Source organism: Rhinopithecus roxellana, chromosome 6 (genome assembly GCF_007565055.1).
Source record: "Rhinopithecus roxellana isolate Shanxi Qingling chromosome 6, ASM756505v1, whole genome shotgun sequence".
NCBI lineage: Eukaryota > Metazoa > Chordata > Mammalia > Primates > Cercopithecidae > Rhinopithecus > Rhinopithecus roxellana.
The window spans coordinates 50,732,423-50,750,757 of record NC_044554.1 but is presented as its reverse complement, the minus strand read 5'-3'; the positions used below and the strand labels follow the sequence as shown (position 1 = coordinate 50,750,757).

At 41.7% G+C, this 18,335-nt stretch overlaps 1 long non-coding RNA gene, 1 pseudogene and 1 gene segment (V, D, J or C); 2 read left to right on the top strand and 1 right to left on the bottom strand.

Annotated features, from left to right (window-relative positions):
• Positions 1–5,548: 5,548 nt before the first annotated feature.
• LOC104655106 lies at positions 5,549–6,259 on the top strand. The segment is given in 2 exon segments: positions 5,549–5,697; positions 5,814–6,259. Coding segments are annotated over 2 exon segments (495 nt in total).
• A 339-nt stretch (positions 6,260–6,598) lies between these two features.
• Positions 6,599–9,584, bottom strand: LOC115898222. Of its 2 annotated transcripts, XR_004057910.1 has the most exons (4): positions 9,451–9,584; positions 8,937–9,141; positions 7,223–7,351; positions 6,599–6,779 (listed from the first exon to the last, which is right to left on the bottom strand). It is a non-coding gene; the product is annotated as an uncharacterized LOC115898222 (long non-coding RNA). The 2 variants fall into 2 exon arrangements; XR_004057911.1 differs by lacking the exon at positions 8,937–9,141.
• Positions 9,585–9,830: 246 nt separating this feature from the next.
• Positions 9,831–10,610, top strand: LOC104655107 (annotated as a pseudogene). The gene is made up of 2 exons (XR_004057903.1): positions 9,831–10,033; positions 10,144–10,610. The product of XR_004057903.1 is annotated as a T cell receptor beta variable 4-1-like (transcript).
• Positions 10,611–18,335: the final 7,725 nt, after the last annotated feature.

The window sequence follows — 18,335 nt, the reverse complement described above, 5'->3', positions numbered from 1 at the left end:
GCAAGATGATTACTGAGTGGGAGTTCAGGTATTTACACAAGAATATAGAGGGTCCCCATGGGAACCTTCAGAAAGAGAAGGGACTTGGTACAAGGGCCTCAATATCAATGAATCTTGCTCAGCATGTGGGCAAGAGCAGAACAATCTGATGACCCTGTCAACCTGGTGTGATGCATTTGGGCTAATAATGCTAGCTCACAAAATAACAAGTTAAGAGAGTAGAAAACATGGAGTCTAATATTGGGACACCATTTTACACCATTTCAAGGTCAACAGAGGTCTAGACCAGCATGAGAATCGCCAGAATAAAGCCAGGCAGTGCAGGAACAGAATTCAGCAGCAAAAGTCAAGAGACATCTAGAGGCAGAGGCAGGAATGAACTTGTCACTTTCAACTTAACATGAGGCAGCCAGATTAACTTCTTGAGTTTCATTTAAGAAACTATTTGTCTTTTAAACATATCTACTGAATTCTAAATTTTAGGTATTTTGTATATTTCAGTTCTGGAATTTCCACTTAAATCTTCCTGCAATTTCCAGGTGTCTGCCAAAATTCCACATTTTGTCATTTACTTTGTTGACTATATTAACATTCATCATTTTTAAGCCAATTTTGGATAACTTTAACATCTGAATCTGTTTGGGTCTATTTCTTTTTTCTGTTTTCTCTGTTTCTTTTCTGGGCATGTGATTTTGTTTTCTCACACAACTAGTAATTTATTTGAATGCTGAATATTGTATATAAAAACTATAGAGATAATCTGAGGCTCTGAATGATTTCATCTTCCTCAAATGATTCACTTTTGCTTCTGTTGGGAATTGTAGCAGGGGCAGATCACCTTAATTGAGGTTATGGATCAGAGCTGGGCTTCAGCCTCTGTGATGGCTGCTCGCCTTTGGTCTTAGCCATTGAAGTTCCAACTAAATATCTGGAGTTTAACAGCTTAATCAAAGTGCAAATTGCATAACATAATATTTGCTATTGTAAGTATGCAATTCAACGAATTTTGATAAATTTGTGGAGTTGTGCAACAATCACCGTGATCCAGCTGTAAAACATTTCATCCTCCCCACCCAGATAGTTCCTTCATGCTCATTTTCAGTCAATCCCTGCTCCTACCCCCAGCACCAAGGCCTGGGGTCTTTGCCAGGGTCCTCTCCTATTCAGTAGTCACTGAAAGTAAATGTTCTCCAGATCAGAAAGGTGGTGGATGCTCCTCAAAGCCTGCTACACTCTGTCTTCCCTTTTTTCCTCAGCTACTTAGCCAACGATATACAATTGGCAAATGACTTAGAGGCAAAAGTGGTCTGTTAGATCTCTTCTTTCTCGTTGAGGTCCCAATCCCTTAAGTTCTGAATGCCTCAGTAGCTCCAAGTGTCTTCAAACATTTATTTTTATGTTTTATTAAGTTTTTCTAGTTGTTTTGGTGGGAATGTTGTTCTGCAAAACTTCAGTCTATTAACTCCGAAAGCCAGTTTTTATATTTGTCAAAGGTGAGGTGCAATTTTGTATGTTTGTATTTTAGGTAGAAGCCTTTTGAAGAAAGTAAGAAGTGAACCTCTCTGTCTTTTTTTTTTTTTTTTGAGACCTAGGCTGCAGTGCATTGGGGCGACTTTGGCTCACTGCAACCTCCACCTCCTGGGTTTAAGTGATTCTCTTGCCTCAGCCTCTGGAGTAGCTGGGATTACAGGCACGCGCCACCACACCCAGCTAATTTTTGTATTTTTGGTAGACAAGGGGTTTCACCATGTTGGCCAGGATGATCTCGGCATTTTGACCTCATCATCTGCTCGCCTTGGCCTCCCAAAGTGTTGGGATTACAGGCATGAACCACCGCACCCGGCCGCATATCTCCATTTCTAAGAGCTCTACCCCACTTCTGCCTTTGGTCCACCATGGGACAGAGTCTTGACACGTTTGACCTTTTACCACAAGGAGGAGCTGTGACTCTACTGAGATTAAGGGAACTCAGAGGAAGGACAGAGCATTCTCCCATGGAAGAGAGTTAAAAGAAATGTTGGGTTTATTTACAGCAGGGAAAAATGTGGTCTGCAGAAGCTGTGTTAATGCTGAAATGTGAGAGGTTAAATATAGACTACTCATTTGCCTTGCTGTGCAGGTGTTTTTTTCTAGCAAAGAGCCTAGACTGCCAGATTTGTTGCATGTGACCCTGCATGGGATGAGAAATAGGGAGAGTTTGAGATGGGAAAGAGGAGCGCTCACAAGCAGATGCCAGTGTAGGACCCCTTCCTGAGAGGAATAAGAGAAGCTCTGGACACTGGGCCTCTGCTCCAGCTCAATCCTGCCATGAAATGACTTCCTGAGACCTGGGCTGTGAGCCTGACAAATCAGGGCTTCCTCAAGGGATATTGCAAAGAGAGTAATTACCAAGGGAAATCTACTTATCAGACCAAAGAATACCTGGAGAGCCATTCCCCTGACTCTAAATGATTAAAGACTTAAGCTAGAAAGGGTTTTCTTTTTTCTTTTTCCTCCTCTGAATGTTCCTTTAAGTTCTTGGAGCAAGAATTTCTAAGGATAGGACACCCGTCTCCTGGGTCTGAGCAAATGGTTCTATCAAAACAACATCACCAGACTCCCTTCCAGCTTCCAGCTTCAACATCTATCCCTGTCTCCCAAGACCCATGGAAGCTAGACTTGTCCAGATGTCAAAAGATGATGCCCAAACAGCTGCAGATGGGAAAGAAGGTGGCATGGACAGACCTCCAGGATGCACATCTGAAACAGGCTCTTCATTTTGTTTTCACTACAGGCTCCTGTTTCACCTTTTCAAAAAGCAGTTGAAATTTTCCTTACTTCTTGGAAATCCAAAAATACAGCAAAGATACATTTTACATAGGCTCTAGCTATGCATCAGGATGGAGCTTCAGAATATCTCTATACTCTACCAGATATATTCTAGCATGCTGCCTGAAAGTGAAAGTCTAGCCAAACAGTTTAACAGGAAAACCATTAGCCGTCCTGTGGAGGTTAATTTTGCAGTTTATTTTGGAATGGAACAAAAGAATGCATTGAAGATAGGAAAATCATGTCTACATGCTAGAATCTAAATTTCTTAACTCTCTGTAGTATGGGCCATTTGCAAATCCTCTAAAGTCATAAAACCAGACTATTCGAAACACACACTTGTAAGCTCAATATTAAATATTTAAAGTGACTAACGTAAGAGTTGCAGAGTCAGGGTCCCCCTGGGCTTTTCAAACTCCTACCCTCACAAAAAATCTAGAACTTCTTCTCAGTAACAAAAATAAGATGACGTATAACCATTTTTCATTATTAATAAATAATTACTATCCATCATGGCATTGCATTCAATTTTTGTTAATTGTTGCTAACAAATGACTACAGATTAAACATTTGTGATCCATATAATAATAGAAATAATAAATGTCAACTTTTTAAGTGGCCAAGAGAGATTTTAATAGCTCAATAGACAAATCGCATGAACTGAAGCTTTGCAAAGGTGAGGGACACATGGCCTGTGACAGGATGTCTTATCTGGTTTTGGTCTGAATTTCATTTGGAAAACTGGCAGCTGCTGGTCGACCTGCAGGGATATGATCCCATGAGCTGAGATGCATGTTGACGTTTGTATTTTTGTCAGCATGAAAGAATATTTTTTAAATGAAGGCCATTGCCCCCGGTAACTAGCAGCCAGCTGGGTCGAATGGAAGTGAAACCATGGCTCTTGTCCCGTTGCAGATCTGGAAACCCAGTGTTAAGCGTCAGTGAAGAGAGAGATGGAATCAGTTGAAATGAAATTGTCATAAGATTGTGCTCAGGAAACTAAATTTGACATAATTGGGCACAAGAGATTGTTCATCCATTCTATTCCACCCGAGGAGACAGCACAGTCTTCCCGTGAGTTCTTGGGGAGCTGGAGGAGGGAAACAGCTCTGCCAGGTGCAGTGGTTTCCTCATGAGAAGTGTAAAAAGAAGAGGCGGAGATGGAGAGTTTGATTCTACAAAGGTGGAAGATTTTGCTTGTAAACATATCAACACACTTGCCTTTCCCGCTAAGACGCAAACCTTGGGGAACTGCCCAAATATAAGACGGGGTTAAAATATTGGACAGCCAAAAATACGACTCATGTTCAAAATATGCATCATGATATCATTCGGTTCAATGTGTTCTACTTCTTCTGCAGCATTCTGCCTCATTCCCTTTGCCCCTACAACTCTACACCTTTTTGTGGATTAAGTTATGCCCATGATAAAACTATTATGTTTTCTTCCCTCTTTAACTTTCTTGTTGGAAGCCTGGCTCTTCCCAGGGATCCCAGCGTCTATCCTCTCTCCTTTCTATAGTTTTTTCCTCTTCTGCAGCATAGTGGGCCCTCTCAGAAAAGAAGACGTACATCATCAATTTATTTGCTCCTTTCTATCCTTAGGACAATTTTTGATGGACAATAAAACACTTTTGCTTTCCATGTCTCCTGTAAACAAAACAAAACAAAAGAACAACCAGAAATCCTGGAGGTTGCTGCCCTGGGGCCACTTACTGAGGCACTGAGGTCTGAGTGCTGGGCCTTGCTGACCAGAGTAGGAGGAGTTGTGTCCCGGCCACACCCCCCGTGATTGGGTGGTTGATGGCTGGCAGAGGAGGGGAGTACCATCAGCAAGAATAATGGGGACAGGGGTCCTCAACAGGGGATAATTCACACAACATGAAGGCATATTGTGTTGTCACATTGGCACAGGTGGGTAGGGCCCAAGGACGCCAATAAGCATCCTAGCTGAACAGGACAGCCCTCCACAACCAACAATCACCTGATCCAACATGCCAGTAGTATCCAAGTTGAGAAACCCCACAATAAGCCTGGGTTGCAAACTTTGTACCAACAAGGAGGATTATCTGCAGACAACTCAAGGGCAGTAACATCACCTACTTTTGTTTTCCGCGACTGCCATGTTGTTCACACTCATCACCGTTCGTTCCCAGCACATGGTGTCTACATATTGTCTAGCAGCCTCCTGTTTCCTCATAGATCTGCCCCTTAGATAGATAAGAACATCAGAGGGAGCCGGGCTGCAGTTCACTCCCAATAATAACCCTTCAACAGGGTTTTCTCTGAACTAGCATCACAGTCATGTGGGTTAGGTGGTTGTAGCTGGTACTCAGGTGAAATCTCAGGCCAGTCTCTTCTGAATCAGGGGGACTGCTGACCATTAATCAGACCTTCAAGTGAACAAAGATTCAAGAGAGCAAAACAGTGTTCTGCATTATTGTGAAGGGGAAGCAAAGGATCCAGAGAGGAACAGCAGCCTGACTCTGAGAGAAGGACCTGAAAGGGAGAGGAAGGGAGGAGGTGGTCAGATCCCAGGTAAGGAGCGGGGAGGGAGGGGGCTGATGGCACAGGAATGACTGTCAGAGACACATCCTGGAGGCCACAATTCAACCCTCTCAACTATTCCCAGAAATTCCAAAAACTCCTTTAAAGCAGCAAGTGCAGGGCGTGAAAAGGAGGAGCCATGCTAGAGGAGAGCCTGGGAATGGGGAAATGATTGCAGGCTGTGACCTCACTGGCACAGCCCCTCTCAGCGGCAGTGGAAAGCACAGCCTAGACTTCTCACCACTGCACACCAGAATCCTGCCGCAGGCCTTGCCTGGTCTGCCTGACTCTGCCATGGGCTGCAGGCTCCTCTGCTGTGTGGTCCTCTGCCTCCTCCAAGCAGGTGAGTCCTGGGCCCAGGTGACATGATCCTGTTGGAGTCTCTAAACCTTTTCACCATGATAACAGCAGCAGGCTACCTCCTGGGATTTGCCTGAATTCTGCATCTTTCCTTTGCAGGTTCCTTGGACACAGTTGTTTCCCAGACTCCAAAATACCTGGTCACACAGATGGGAAAGAAGGAGTCCCTTAAATGTGAACAAAATCTGGGTCATGATACTATGTATTGCTATAAGCAGGACTCCAAGAAATTGCTGAAGATAATGTTTATCTACAATAATGAGGAGCCCATTTTAAATGAAACAGTTCCAAATCACTTCTCACCTGACTCTCCAGACAAAGCTCATTTAATTCTTCACATCAAGTCCCTGGAGCTTGATGACTCTGCTGTGTATTTCTGTGCCAGCAGCCAAGGCACAGCCCTGCAGATGCATCGCATGCCTGTGCACAAACCTCCCAGTTCAGCCAGGAAGCTGTGGGCCAGTGTGTGCACCTGCACCCAAGTCTCCAGTCTCCACTCCCTGATGGCCTCTGATGGAGTTTCAGTCTGTTGTATAGCCGGCTAGTGCACCCAGTGGAGAAATCCTCTATTTTACATACACAAAAGTCTCACAGAATTGTTTCTCAGCTAGAGCAGGGCTTCACAACAAAGCCACTGAAGTATTAGGGCTCCACAAACAAAAAAGGAGCCTGTTCCACGCACTAAAGATCTTAACTGACGGAGGAAACCATTTCTTGTGTTTCTGTGCTGCACACATTTGTTCATATTTTATATAACATTATGAAAAAAATATGATTGCTAAAAATGGTTGATGAGCACAAGCATAAATGAGGGGGAAGGAAATATTTCTAAGATCAAGAGACAATTCTGATGATCAGTAAGTACTTTATTTAACAGAAAAATATTGGGAGAGGCATGAAATTCCATTGCAATAGGTAAACTGGAAAGTGTTGAGGAGAAGCTGGTGGAGGCAGCCTTGTGCCTTGTAGACTCCTTCTCTTCAAGAAGTGTGACAAGCAAGTGTCTCTCCAATTCTGATGAATGTCATCTTGAACTCTTCTCAAGAGAAGGCGACAGCTGGATGACTGGGGATATTGGGAGACATGGAAAGGACTTTGGACACAAATCTCTAGGTGGTGGTGAGCCATTGGTCCTACTCCATGTGAAACAACATGATGAAACTGATATTTTGGTACAGGAACACTGGTAGTAGTATGGATCAGAAAGGAGATAGATTTTTGGGTGGCATGAAGGATTAGGAGACTTCTAAATATCCTACATGAAAGGTTAGAAAGAGTTTATGAGAAACATTGTGGATGACATAGGCTTGAGGCTCTGGATTATGTTATCTCTTGGAAATAGTATTGGGTTTTATCTGGGAAGGTTGAATGTAGGACTAGCTGGGGTCTATTTCAGCTTTGCCCTCCCTTTTAGGGAGCCCCAGCATGTGGTCATCATTGCTAGTGCATGGCCTTTCCAGGGTCTCAGTGGGAATCACAGTTTACCTACCATGACTCTCCACTCTCACCTGGTCTGAATGCCAATGCCTTCCGGCCCTGAGTATCTTCTGACATCCCTGCCCATGTCTTCAGCCTTCCAGAATTTGTTCTCTGCTGGACCTTCTGGAGTCCCACCCTCTGCATACAAAACTTAGGACCTGGCCCAGGAAAAAAAAAAGCATGTTCTCATGCATGTTCTCGGAACTCCTTGTTAGTACTCTGTGTTCTAAATCCCAGCTGTTGGAGTCAGTTAAGTCCTCTTGTCTTCAATCACATATACTGCTTCTATTTTATATAAATATGTTTACTTGACTTTTTTCATATTTACCATTCCACTCTTCACTCTTCTTACAATTCACACGATCCTGAGATCATTTTCCTTCTTAGATCCATTCCTAATTCAGATGACTTGAGCTCTCTGGTCACCACCCCTTGTTGTGGGAAATGCTTATGTTAGCTATTGTCCTCAGGAAAGTTAAACCTTTTACTTACAGCATTATTTAAGGTTTCTGTTTAAACTCTATTGCTTTTTTTTCATTGTCCTTGCAATTGAGTTTACTTATTGGGAACCAAACAATGCAATAAAATTTTATTTGTTCAAATTTGTTCTATTTCTTTGTAGAAGGACCAAAGTGTTTTCTTGCTGAAGTAGATAGCAACTGAAATAATTTTAATAGGAATGATATTAGTGTTTAAAACAAGATTAATTTTAGGTTTTTATCTAGTATAGCAGGTTAGAGGTCCATCCTGTATGTAACCCGTTGAGGGGAAGAATATTCAACCCCACTTTCTTAAAATCTAATCTACATTCCTTTACCTTTTTTTTTTTTTTTGGGTTTATGGACCACAATGAAAATCTGATAATATGTATAGATTAGAGGAATGCTAAAATTTTCTTCCTGACTGAACATATCCCCAGGTTAAAACAAACCTAAATTATAAATCCTTGACTTAAATCATGGATAAGTATCCTCCCTAGGCCCAGTGTAGATTTACATATAACATAGATTTACGACCCTAATCTCATTCCTACAATTACAATGATCATCACAAAATGGTAATAGCGCTGTAATGCAACAATAAATAGATGATAAAAATCCCTTAGAAAGTATGAATCATCTCATTTTTGTGTTTATTTGTGTTCATTTGTATCTTCGCATGTTCTAGAATGAAAAGTCAATATTGGCATAACTTTACATTTTAAGAAAATTGATATTTCCATAAATGGTCACAAAGCATAAATAGCTTATGCAGCGAAGTAGAAATGACCCATAGGAATTCATCCAGCTGGTTTCGGGTTGGAAAACTCTCCACAGAACTGATGACCTAATGTGGTTTCTAACATTTTAGAAATGGAAAGGCTTTGGAGATCATCTCCTTCCAGTTCCCCTGATTTAATATATGAGGAAATGTGGCATCACATATATGAAGTGATGGAACACTGACATACTGATTACATTTCCTAAAGTTCATGTAAGATACATTTTTATTCTCTAGCTGGTCAGGGTCTTGCTCTGTCTGGAGTGCAGTGACACAATCATGGCTCACTACAGCCTTGACATCCCTGCTCGAGCAATCCTCCCACCTCAGCCTCCTGAGTGGCTGGGACTACAGACATGCACCACTACATCTGGCTAATTTTTGGTAATTTTTGTAGAGAGAAGGTGTTGCGATGGTGCCCAGACTCAGACATAGACAATTACTGTTGAGTAAAAATTTAGAATGTCCTAGGTGTGTGGGTACCTGGTGTTCTGGCTGCTGACTCTCTGTATTGTCGCCAACACGTCCTTCCTCTTCATTCTCCCCTGGCCTTTGAAACCCATCTCTGCTGCTCAGGGTTGTGGGATGTGGAACCGGTCTGGATCCTGACACTGGGTTGGTGAGTGGCCAAGTGCTGCTTTGGCCACAGGGAGGAGCTGTGCTCCCGTGAAACCTCTGAGGCAGGGACCTGGGGAAGAGATAGACAGTAAGAGGAGAGATGGGCCAGGAGGGATCTTGCCCATGGGGAGCCATGCATACCTCAAATGAGAGCATGGCCGTACTCAGGTCAAGCACACTAACATCAGCTTCAAGCTGATTTCCCTTTCCTTTGCACCACACACCTTGTGTTGTTCTTTTTCAGCATCCTGTGTACGTTAGCTTTAAGCCCAGCCAAGCCCCATGCCCTCCACTATAGGGACAGAAGGTGGCTCATCCCTTTTGTGCTCCCTCAGCTCCCTCCTCAGTGCCTGGTTGCTGGTTGGCATCACAGTCATACCCTTGAATGCTGGGCGCTGGTCCACACTGCATCTGTGGTCACGCAGTCATCCTCCCTCCACAGAGCCAGGCAAAAAGGGCTCCACCGTGCTTAGACATTGAGGGAAGGGACATTTTGAATGGTTCTGTCTTGTGTGATCCCACAGGACAGAAGGAGTTTCCTTGAACGGGAGTGGTCTGTTGCTGAGAGGAATCCTGAAAGACAGGGAGACAGAGAGAGAGGGAGGATCCACATAATGAGGAAGCAGCTGAGAGCAAAGAGCCCCTGCCAGAGGAATATCCTTGGGGAGTAAAAAGCTGGCTCTGTCCTTTCTGCCCAGCCCATTCATTCCAGCCCAGACTATTCAAATCTACCTTCTATCAGAACTTAGAAAGGGTGTAAAACGGCTAGGAAGAAACATCCCCTGGGTCTGGGGAAACTGTCAGGAGCAGTGACATCACAGAAAAAAGCACCAATCAGGGCCAAGGAAACCAGAGCCCTGTGCCTCACCCAAAGGACCCCAGTCAGAGGCCCCATCTCAGACCCAAGGCTAGCATGAGCTGCAGGCTACTCTGCTGTGCGGTTCTGTGTCTCCTGGGAGCAGGTGAGTTAGGTTCAAACTGTCTGTCCTTGAACTCCAAGCTTTTTCCTTGTGGCTGCAGCAACAGCCCTCCTCCTGGGCTCTGCCTGAATTTTGTCCCTTTCCTCCTACAGTCCCCACAGACACTGGAGTTACCCAGACACCAAAACACCTGGTCATGGGAATGACAAATAAGAAGTCTTTGAAATGTGAACAATATCTGGGGCACAATGCTATGTACTGATACAAGCAGAAAGCTAAGAAGCCACTGGAGCTCATGTTTATCTACAACTATGAGAAACTCTCTATAAATGAAAGTGTGCCCAGTCGCTTCTCACCTGAATGCTCCAAGAGCTCTCTCTTATACCTTCACGTACGCGCCCTGCAGCCAGAAGACTCAGCCCTGTATCTCTGCGCCAGCAGCCAAGACACAGCCTTGCAGAGTCACCGTGTTCCTGTGCAGAAACCTTTAGGGCCTGCCAGGAAGCTGTGGGGGCCACGGAGGGCTCGGGTGAACATTTCCTGCAAGAGTCCCGACAGAAGCTTCAGAACATCATAACACCTGCTAATTCATCCATGTGGCAACTTTATATCCTGTGCACATATTTAGAGTGTGGGTTTTCTTTTGCCTGAGTGTGACTGCCCTGTCAACTGCTTTGAAAAAAAGATAAACGTATTCAGATCTACTTTTAAAAAATGCTTTTTTAAAATCATGAAATAGGCCGGGCATGGTGGCTCAGGCCTGGCCTGTAATCCCAGCACTTTGGGAGGCCGAGACGGGCAGATCATGAGGTCAAGAGTTTGAGACTAGCCTGGCCAATATGGTGAAACCCTGTCTCTACTAAAAATACAAAAATTAGCTGGGCATGGTGGCATATGCCTGTAATCCTAGCTACTTAGGAGGCGGGAGAATCGCTTGAACTTGGGAGGTGGAGGTTGCTGTGAGCCGAGACTGCGCCACTGTACTCCAGCCTGGGCGACAGAGTGAGATACCATCTAAAAATAAAAATAAAATAATAATAATAATAATAATAATTCTGAAATAAAGCAAGCATGCTGTAAGGATTGTTTAGCTTAAAATTGTAGAAGAACCCTCTAAATAATCACCTGTGTCACCACAGAGTTACACCCTGCACTGGGTCAGACACTGTCCTGTGAGGAGCTATGTTCTCCTGACACTTCATGTCCAGTAGTTTTCATGACTCTTCTTTGGGACTAAGGGTTCCCTTCCATCATAGGTTGTTGTCATGCAGAGTCAAGCAGCAGAGCATTGGGAAATCAGAGAACGAACTTCCAGGCAAGGGTCCCAGTCCTCAAGTCAGTTAGAGAGGACAGTAGTAGACTTACTCTTTGGGAAATATGTTTGAGAAATATGTATGAATTTTCACCACTTCTATTGTTCTATATTCCAGTTTGTCTATTCTCTAATTTCTCGTTTTTACACTGAAAGTTAGACTGTGAATTCTAGCCCTGATCAAAGCTCCGAATGTGCACAGACACCTTCTCTGAACCCTGCAGGCAGCAAACCTGCCTCTGTCTGCTCCCCTTGCTGCAGAGCCTGTGGATCATGGTCTAGAAGCTTCCTGACTCATCCACTCTCCTTCCCTCAGCTGGAAGTCTCCTTGATGCTTTCAGGTCTCAGCCCCTCCCTGGATTTCCTCTCCAGACTGACACTTGAAGGAATGTTTTCCCCTACGGTCTCTTTATTCCCAGTGTGTTAAATCATCAGGCTCAGAGCCTGATTCCTCCAGAGCTCTACATTAGCCTTTAGAGAGGAGAGTGGGTCCTGGCTGTTCTGTTTACGTCTTTTTTCATTCACTAATTCATTCATTCATTTATGATAGAGACAAAAGGCTCCCTATCTCAAGATATACGGTCATCTGTGCTATATCAAAAGAGAAGATATTCTTCTCACAGTTTTATGAAATGAGGTCGCTTTGCAACTTGGGGGGAAGCAACCTTTTAAGTTAATTGTCAAAATTAGCCTTTTGCCTAAGTTAAGTTAGGATCCTAAATTGGGGTCCTACCCTCCCACAAAAACTGGGTGACAGGCACTCTGTCTTCCTTGATGATTACATCTCAAAATATGGTTCCCAGGAAAGCCTGGGAAAGGAATGTCTTGGGAAAGACATTCCTGGGTCATAAAACTGGCAAGAGATTTATATAGATTTTAATAGGATTTACACACATTTCAAAGAGACAAAGGAAGAATTTAGAATTTCAAGACTTTGAAACTAAATGCTCTTAGAAAAGGGGTGAGGAGGAGTTTCTTGCATTACTTTTCACAGGAAAAATTAAGCCTCTTTTATTTATTTTGCTTTTTCCCTTACAGTAGCAGTAGATGAGTTGATACTTTAAAGCCTCCGGACCCAGCCACCCTGATGCGGTGGGGAGGTTATGGGGAAAATGGGAAGGGAGTTTTGCTGTGGGGTTTCCCTGACAGATCTGCCCTGATTCAGGAGCACAGTCCTTAAAGAACCACAAAAGTCTGAGCACACAGGCAGAATCTGGCTCTCAAGCTTAGCAATGCAGAAACCTGAGTACTGGGGACTTTATTTGCAGCAAAAGACCCTTTCCCTCCCCAATCCCTACCCCTGGCAGCAGCAGGGAAGGCCAGTGTTTCAGGCAGGTGGGAAGAAAGGCAGGACCCTTGGGAAACTCTGGCCAGCAGCACCCATGAGGCAACCCTTACAGAGCTCAACCGAAGGGGCAACGTATTTTGTGAACAGTAAACAACTCTGGGGCTCCTTAGGAACATAAGGAAATCAAGCCCTGGGTGAGGCTGGACTTCCAGGGATGCTGGTATGTTCAGGCCCAGAATTAGTACCATTCGGATACCCGTGAATACGTGACCTTCGTTTGTAACAACTGTGTAGTGAGCTCTGTGAACGTCTAATCACATTTACATAAGTCGTTTTAGAAAAGTGCTAGTTGAAAGAATAAATGCAGAAATATTAATGATTGTTAACTCTGGAGAGTGGGATATACTTTTGTTACTCTCAGTGAACTATGTAGTATTAAGTGTTCAGTTATATGCATTTTATCAAATGCAGTCACTCCAGCAACACCACCACAACCAAAATGTGGAGTATTTTGTCAAGTCTTAAGAGGACGTGTTCAGCTTTCTTTCAATGTCTCCTGAAACCCAGGGCAAATATTATTAAAATGTCCCTAAGTAGTTAGTATTTTTGATGCTATATATTTTTTAAATTTCAACCTTTATTTTAGATACAGGGGGTACATATGCAGGTTTGTTACTTGGGTATATTGCACCCAGGTAGTGAATATAGTACCTAATAGGTAGTTTTTCAACCCATGCCCCCTTCTCCACTCCTCCCTCTAGTAATCCGCAGTGTCTATTCTTTGCATGTTTATGTCCATGTGTGCTCAATGTTTAGCTCCAACTTATAAGTGAGAGTATACATGTATTTGGTTTTCTGTTCCCAATATACGGAAGCTATAATGAATTTAGACAAATCAACAAGCAAAAAACAAGTAACCCCATTTAAAGATGGGCAAAGAACATGAACACTTTTCAAATGATAATATTTTTAATGGCATTCCTTAATTCCAAATTTTTCTTGCTTTCACATTTACATAGAAATACAGTTTAATTTGGTATATTTAAAATGTATCCTAAAATTTTGCTAGACTCATTTATTATTTCTGGTAGGATTTTGTACATTGTTTAGGGTTTTCCACATAGGTGCTTGGGTCCTCTGTGAATAAAGACTGTTTAACATCATCCCCTACCCTCTGTGCTTTGCTAGGAGCTCCATGGCCATGTTGAAAAGAAGGGATGAGGATGGGCATCCTGTTCTTCTTCCTAATCTTTGGGAAAAAACATTCAGTCATTTTTTCAGTTTTTGATCATTAAGTATGATATTAGCTGTAGATGTTCCATCAATGCCTTTTATAAGGTAGAGGACTTTTGTTGTTGTTGTTGCTCCTAGTTTGCTAAGAGTTTTTAATCAGAACGTTGAATTTTTGTGAAATAATTTTTCTATATCTATTAAGATGATTCTAAAAAATTTTTTCTTTCCAAGTTCTATTTTAGTTTTAAGGGCTACATGTGCAGGTTTGTTACATGGGTAAATTGCATGTCATGGGTATTTGGTATCCAGATAATTTTGCCACCCAAGTAATCCGTTTAATACCCAAATGGTGGTTTTTTAATCCCTACCTTCCTCTCACCCCCCACCTTTCTGTAAGCCCCAGTGTCTACTGTTCCTTTGTTTGTGTCTATGTGTGCTCAATGTTTAGCTCCCACTTATAAGTGAGAACATGTGTAGTATCTGGATTTCTGTTCCTGGATTAGTTCTCTTAGGACAATGTCCTCCAACTCTCTCCATGTTGCTGAAATGAACATGTTCTTGTTCTTTTTATGGATGCATAGTATTTCATGGTGTATATGTAGCACATTTTCTTTATCCAGTCCACATTGATGGGCATTAGGTTGATTCTATGTCTTTGCTATTGTGAATAGTGCTGCATTGAACGTCGTGTGCATGTATCTTTATGGTAGAGTGCTGTATTTCTTTCGGTATATTAATTGGATTGCTGGGCTGAATGGTAGGGTTTTTTGTTGCTGTTGTTGTTGTTGTTGTTTGAAAAATCTCCAGACTACTTTCTACAGCGGTTGAACTAATTTACATTCCCACCAACAATGTATAAGCTTTCCATTTTCTCTGCAATCTTGCCAGCATCTATGATATTTTGACTTTTTAATAACAGTTATTCTAACTGGTGTGAGATGGTATCTCATGGTGGTTTTCATTTGCATTTTTCCTACTGATTAGTTATATTGAACATTTCTTTCATAGACTTGTTGACTTCATGCATTTCTTCTTTTGAAAAGTGTCTATTCATGTCCTTTGCCCATTTTTTTTTTCTTTTTTTGAGACGGAGTCTTGCTCTGTCACTCAGGCTGGAGTGCAGTGGTGCGATCTCAGCTCACTGGAAGCTCCTCCTCCCGGGTTCACGCCATTCTCCTGCCTCAGCCTCCCAAGTAGCTGTGACTATAGGCGCCCTGCCACCATGCCCGGCTAGTTTTTTGTATTTTTAGTAGAGACAGGGTTTCACCATGTTAGCCAGGATGGTCTCGATCTCCTAACCTCGTGATCTGCCCACCTCGGCCTCCCAAAGTGCTGGGATTACAGGCGTGAGCCACCGTGCCCTGGCCGTCCTTTGCTCATTTTTTAATGGAGATGTTTAGTTTTTGCTTGTTAATTTGTTTAAGCTTTTAATAGATGCTGGATATTAGACCTTTGTCAGATACATAGATTGCAAATATTTTCTCCAATTCTGTAGATTGTGTGTTTACTCTGTTTGTAGTTTCTTTAGCTGTGCAGAAGCTCTTTAGTTTAATTAGGTTCCATTTGTCAAATTTTGTTTTTGTTGCCATTGCTTTTGGAGTCTTCATCATTAAATCTTGCCAGGTCCTATGTCCAGAATGGTATTTCCTAGGTTTTGTTTTTTTTTTGTTTGTTTTTCCTAGAGTTGTTTTAGTTTTAGGTTTTACATTCATGTCTTTGATCAATCTTGAGTTGACTTTTGTATATAATAAAAGATAGGGGTCCAGTTTCAACCTTCTGCATGCGCTAGCCAGTTTTCTCAGCATTATTTGTAGAGTAGGGAGTCCCTTCCACATTGCCTGTTATTGTTGGTTTTGTTATCGTTGGTTTTAGGTGGATGGCTTTATTTCTGGTTCGCTAACCTGCTCCATTGGTCTATGTGTCTGTTTTTGTACTAGTATTATGTTGATTTGGTTACTGTGACCTTGTAGTATAGTTTGAAGTTGGGTAGTGTGATGCCTTCAGCTTTGTTCTTTTTGCTCAGTGTTGCTTTGGCCACTCAGGATTTTGTTTTGTTTTGTTTTGGTTCCAAACGAATTTAAAAAATTTTTTCCTAATTCTGTGAAAAGTGACATTAGTAGCTTGATAGGAATAGCATTGAATCTGTAAATTGCTGTGGGCATTGTGGCCGTTTTAACAATATTGATTCTTCCTGTCCATGAGCATGGAATGGTCTTTCAATTTTTGTGTGTTGCCTCTGATATTTTTCAGCAGTGTTTTATAGTTTTCATTGTAGATAGCTTTCACCTCTCTGGTTAGCTGTTTTACTAGGTGTATTTTTTGTTGTTGTTGCTATTATGAATGGGATTGCATTCTTGATTTGCCTCTTAGCTTGGATGTTCTGATGTATAGAAATAGTACTGATTTCTGTGCATTGATTTTGTATCCTTGAACTCTGCTAAAGTAATTTTTCCAACCTAGGAGCATTTGGGTAGAGACCATAGGGTTTTTTAGGTATAGACAGTTTGACTTCCTCTCTTCCTGTTTGAATGTCTTCTATTTCTTTCTCTTGTGTGATTGCTCTTGCTATGTCTGCCACTGCTGTGTCGATTGGGAATGGTGAGAATGAGCATCCTTGTCTTGTTCACAGGAATGCTTCCAGCTTTTGCTGCTTCAGTATGTTATTAGTTGTGGTATGTCATAGATAGCTCTTAATATTTTGAAGTATGTACTTTCAATGCCTGGTTTGTTGAAGGGGTTTTAACATGAAGGAATGTTTAATTTTATCAAAAGCCTTTTCTGTGTTTATTGAGATGATCATCTGGGTTTGTTTTTAGTTCTGTTTATGTTGTGAATCACATTTGTTGATTTGTGTATGTTGAACCAACCTTGCATCCCAGGAAGGAAGCCTACTTGATTGTGGTAGATAAACTTTTTGATGTGCTGCTGGATACAGTTTGCCAATATTTTGTTAAAAATTTTTGCATCGAATTAAATAATTTTTAAATATGGTGACTTACATTCATTGCTTTTTAAATATAGAACCACTAATGCATTCCTGGGGCAAATCTCACCTACTGATTGGATATTAATCTTTTTATACACTGTGAGTTAAATTTACTTTATGTTTGTTAAGGATTTTTGCTTCTATGTTAATATTAGTACTATTTATTCCTTACAATTTGTAAATTGATAAACTTGGTCAATTTCATCAATAAAGTAAGCTGGGTCTGGAGTTTTCTTTCTGGAAAAGCTTTTAATTATTATGAGTTCAATTTTTAAAACTACATCTATGTGTACTTTTTAATATCCCTATGGACATTCGAGTTATCTACTTCTTTTTGAGTGAGTAATTGTGTTTCTTGGGGAATTTGTTTATTTTGTCTCCTGTTGAATTTATTGGCATAATATTAATCTTTCATTGGAGTCCTAATTTGCACTTCTCTAAGGATTAATGATGTTGAGTACATTTTAATGTTTTTATTACCATTCGCAGATATGTCTTTTTCATATACCTATTAATGCTTTTGCCCAGTTTTAAAAGTTAAATTATGTATCTTTTATATTGATTTATAGGAATCCTTTATATAATCAGGATACAGGATTCTAGTCCAATATATGTATTGTGAAACTTTTTCCTTGGTCTGAAAATCTTCCTTTCCACTTTCTTGATGGTACCTGAACACAATCCCTATGAAATGAGAGTACCCTTTTTTCTCCTTTTATGTTTTCTCTCTACCTTCACCCCTATCAGTATTAGGCAGGTAATTAATTCAGTCAGATTGAGATATGTAAAGGGTTCTAGCTAGTCCTCGCAACACTGGCTTGGATATACCTCTAATCTCCAATCAACAAGAGACAATTTTGCCAGCTCAGAAGCTACCCCTGCTATGTATTCTACCTTGAGTAGACCTTAAATATGCACCTCACACTCTCTCCATAATACATATGGCAGAATGGTGATGGATCCTTCTTTTGGCAGACTTTCCACAATGCATGGAGCTATGCCTATCCAAGCACGTCTCTGCAGGGACTAAGGATGGGGTGAATAACTGAGTCAGCGTTCTTGCTTCTTGCTTGTGAGTTTTCCCCAGTAAATCTTGTTTTATGTGTATATTGCGCAGGGCTAGTGCTATCTACATGTCCCTTTATATGATTGTGCTCTCACAGAATTCTGAGGCTGGAAGGAACAAACAAGAGTTCTCATAAAGAGAAATTTAATCACCTCTAGAAAGAAGTACATGCTAATGGCTTTCGAGTTTCTGTGAAGGAAGGGTTTCCTTCTGCCTTAGAGGGTGGGAAAAGTGGGCAATGTCTTCACCAAGTCAGCAACACTAGATTTCAGCCAGAGGCAGAAGTGGGGTTCTATGATAATGCCCAATTGTGGTTATAGAGGGGCTACATGAGCAAGGCCATGGAGGTGAAAATGGATTCATTTGGGCCGAAATTCTATAAACTGAAGTAAGAGGGAAAACCTAGTACACATTCCAATGGAAAATGCAACTCCCTAATATTGTGCTTTCAACTTAGAT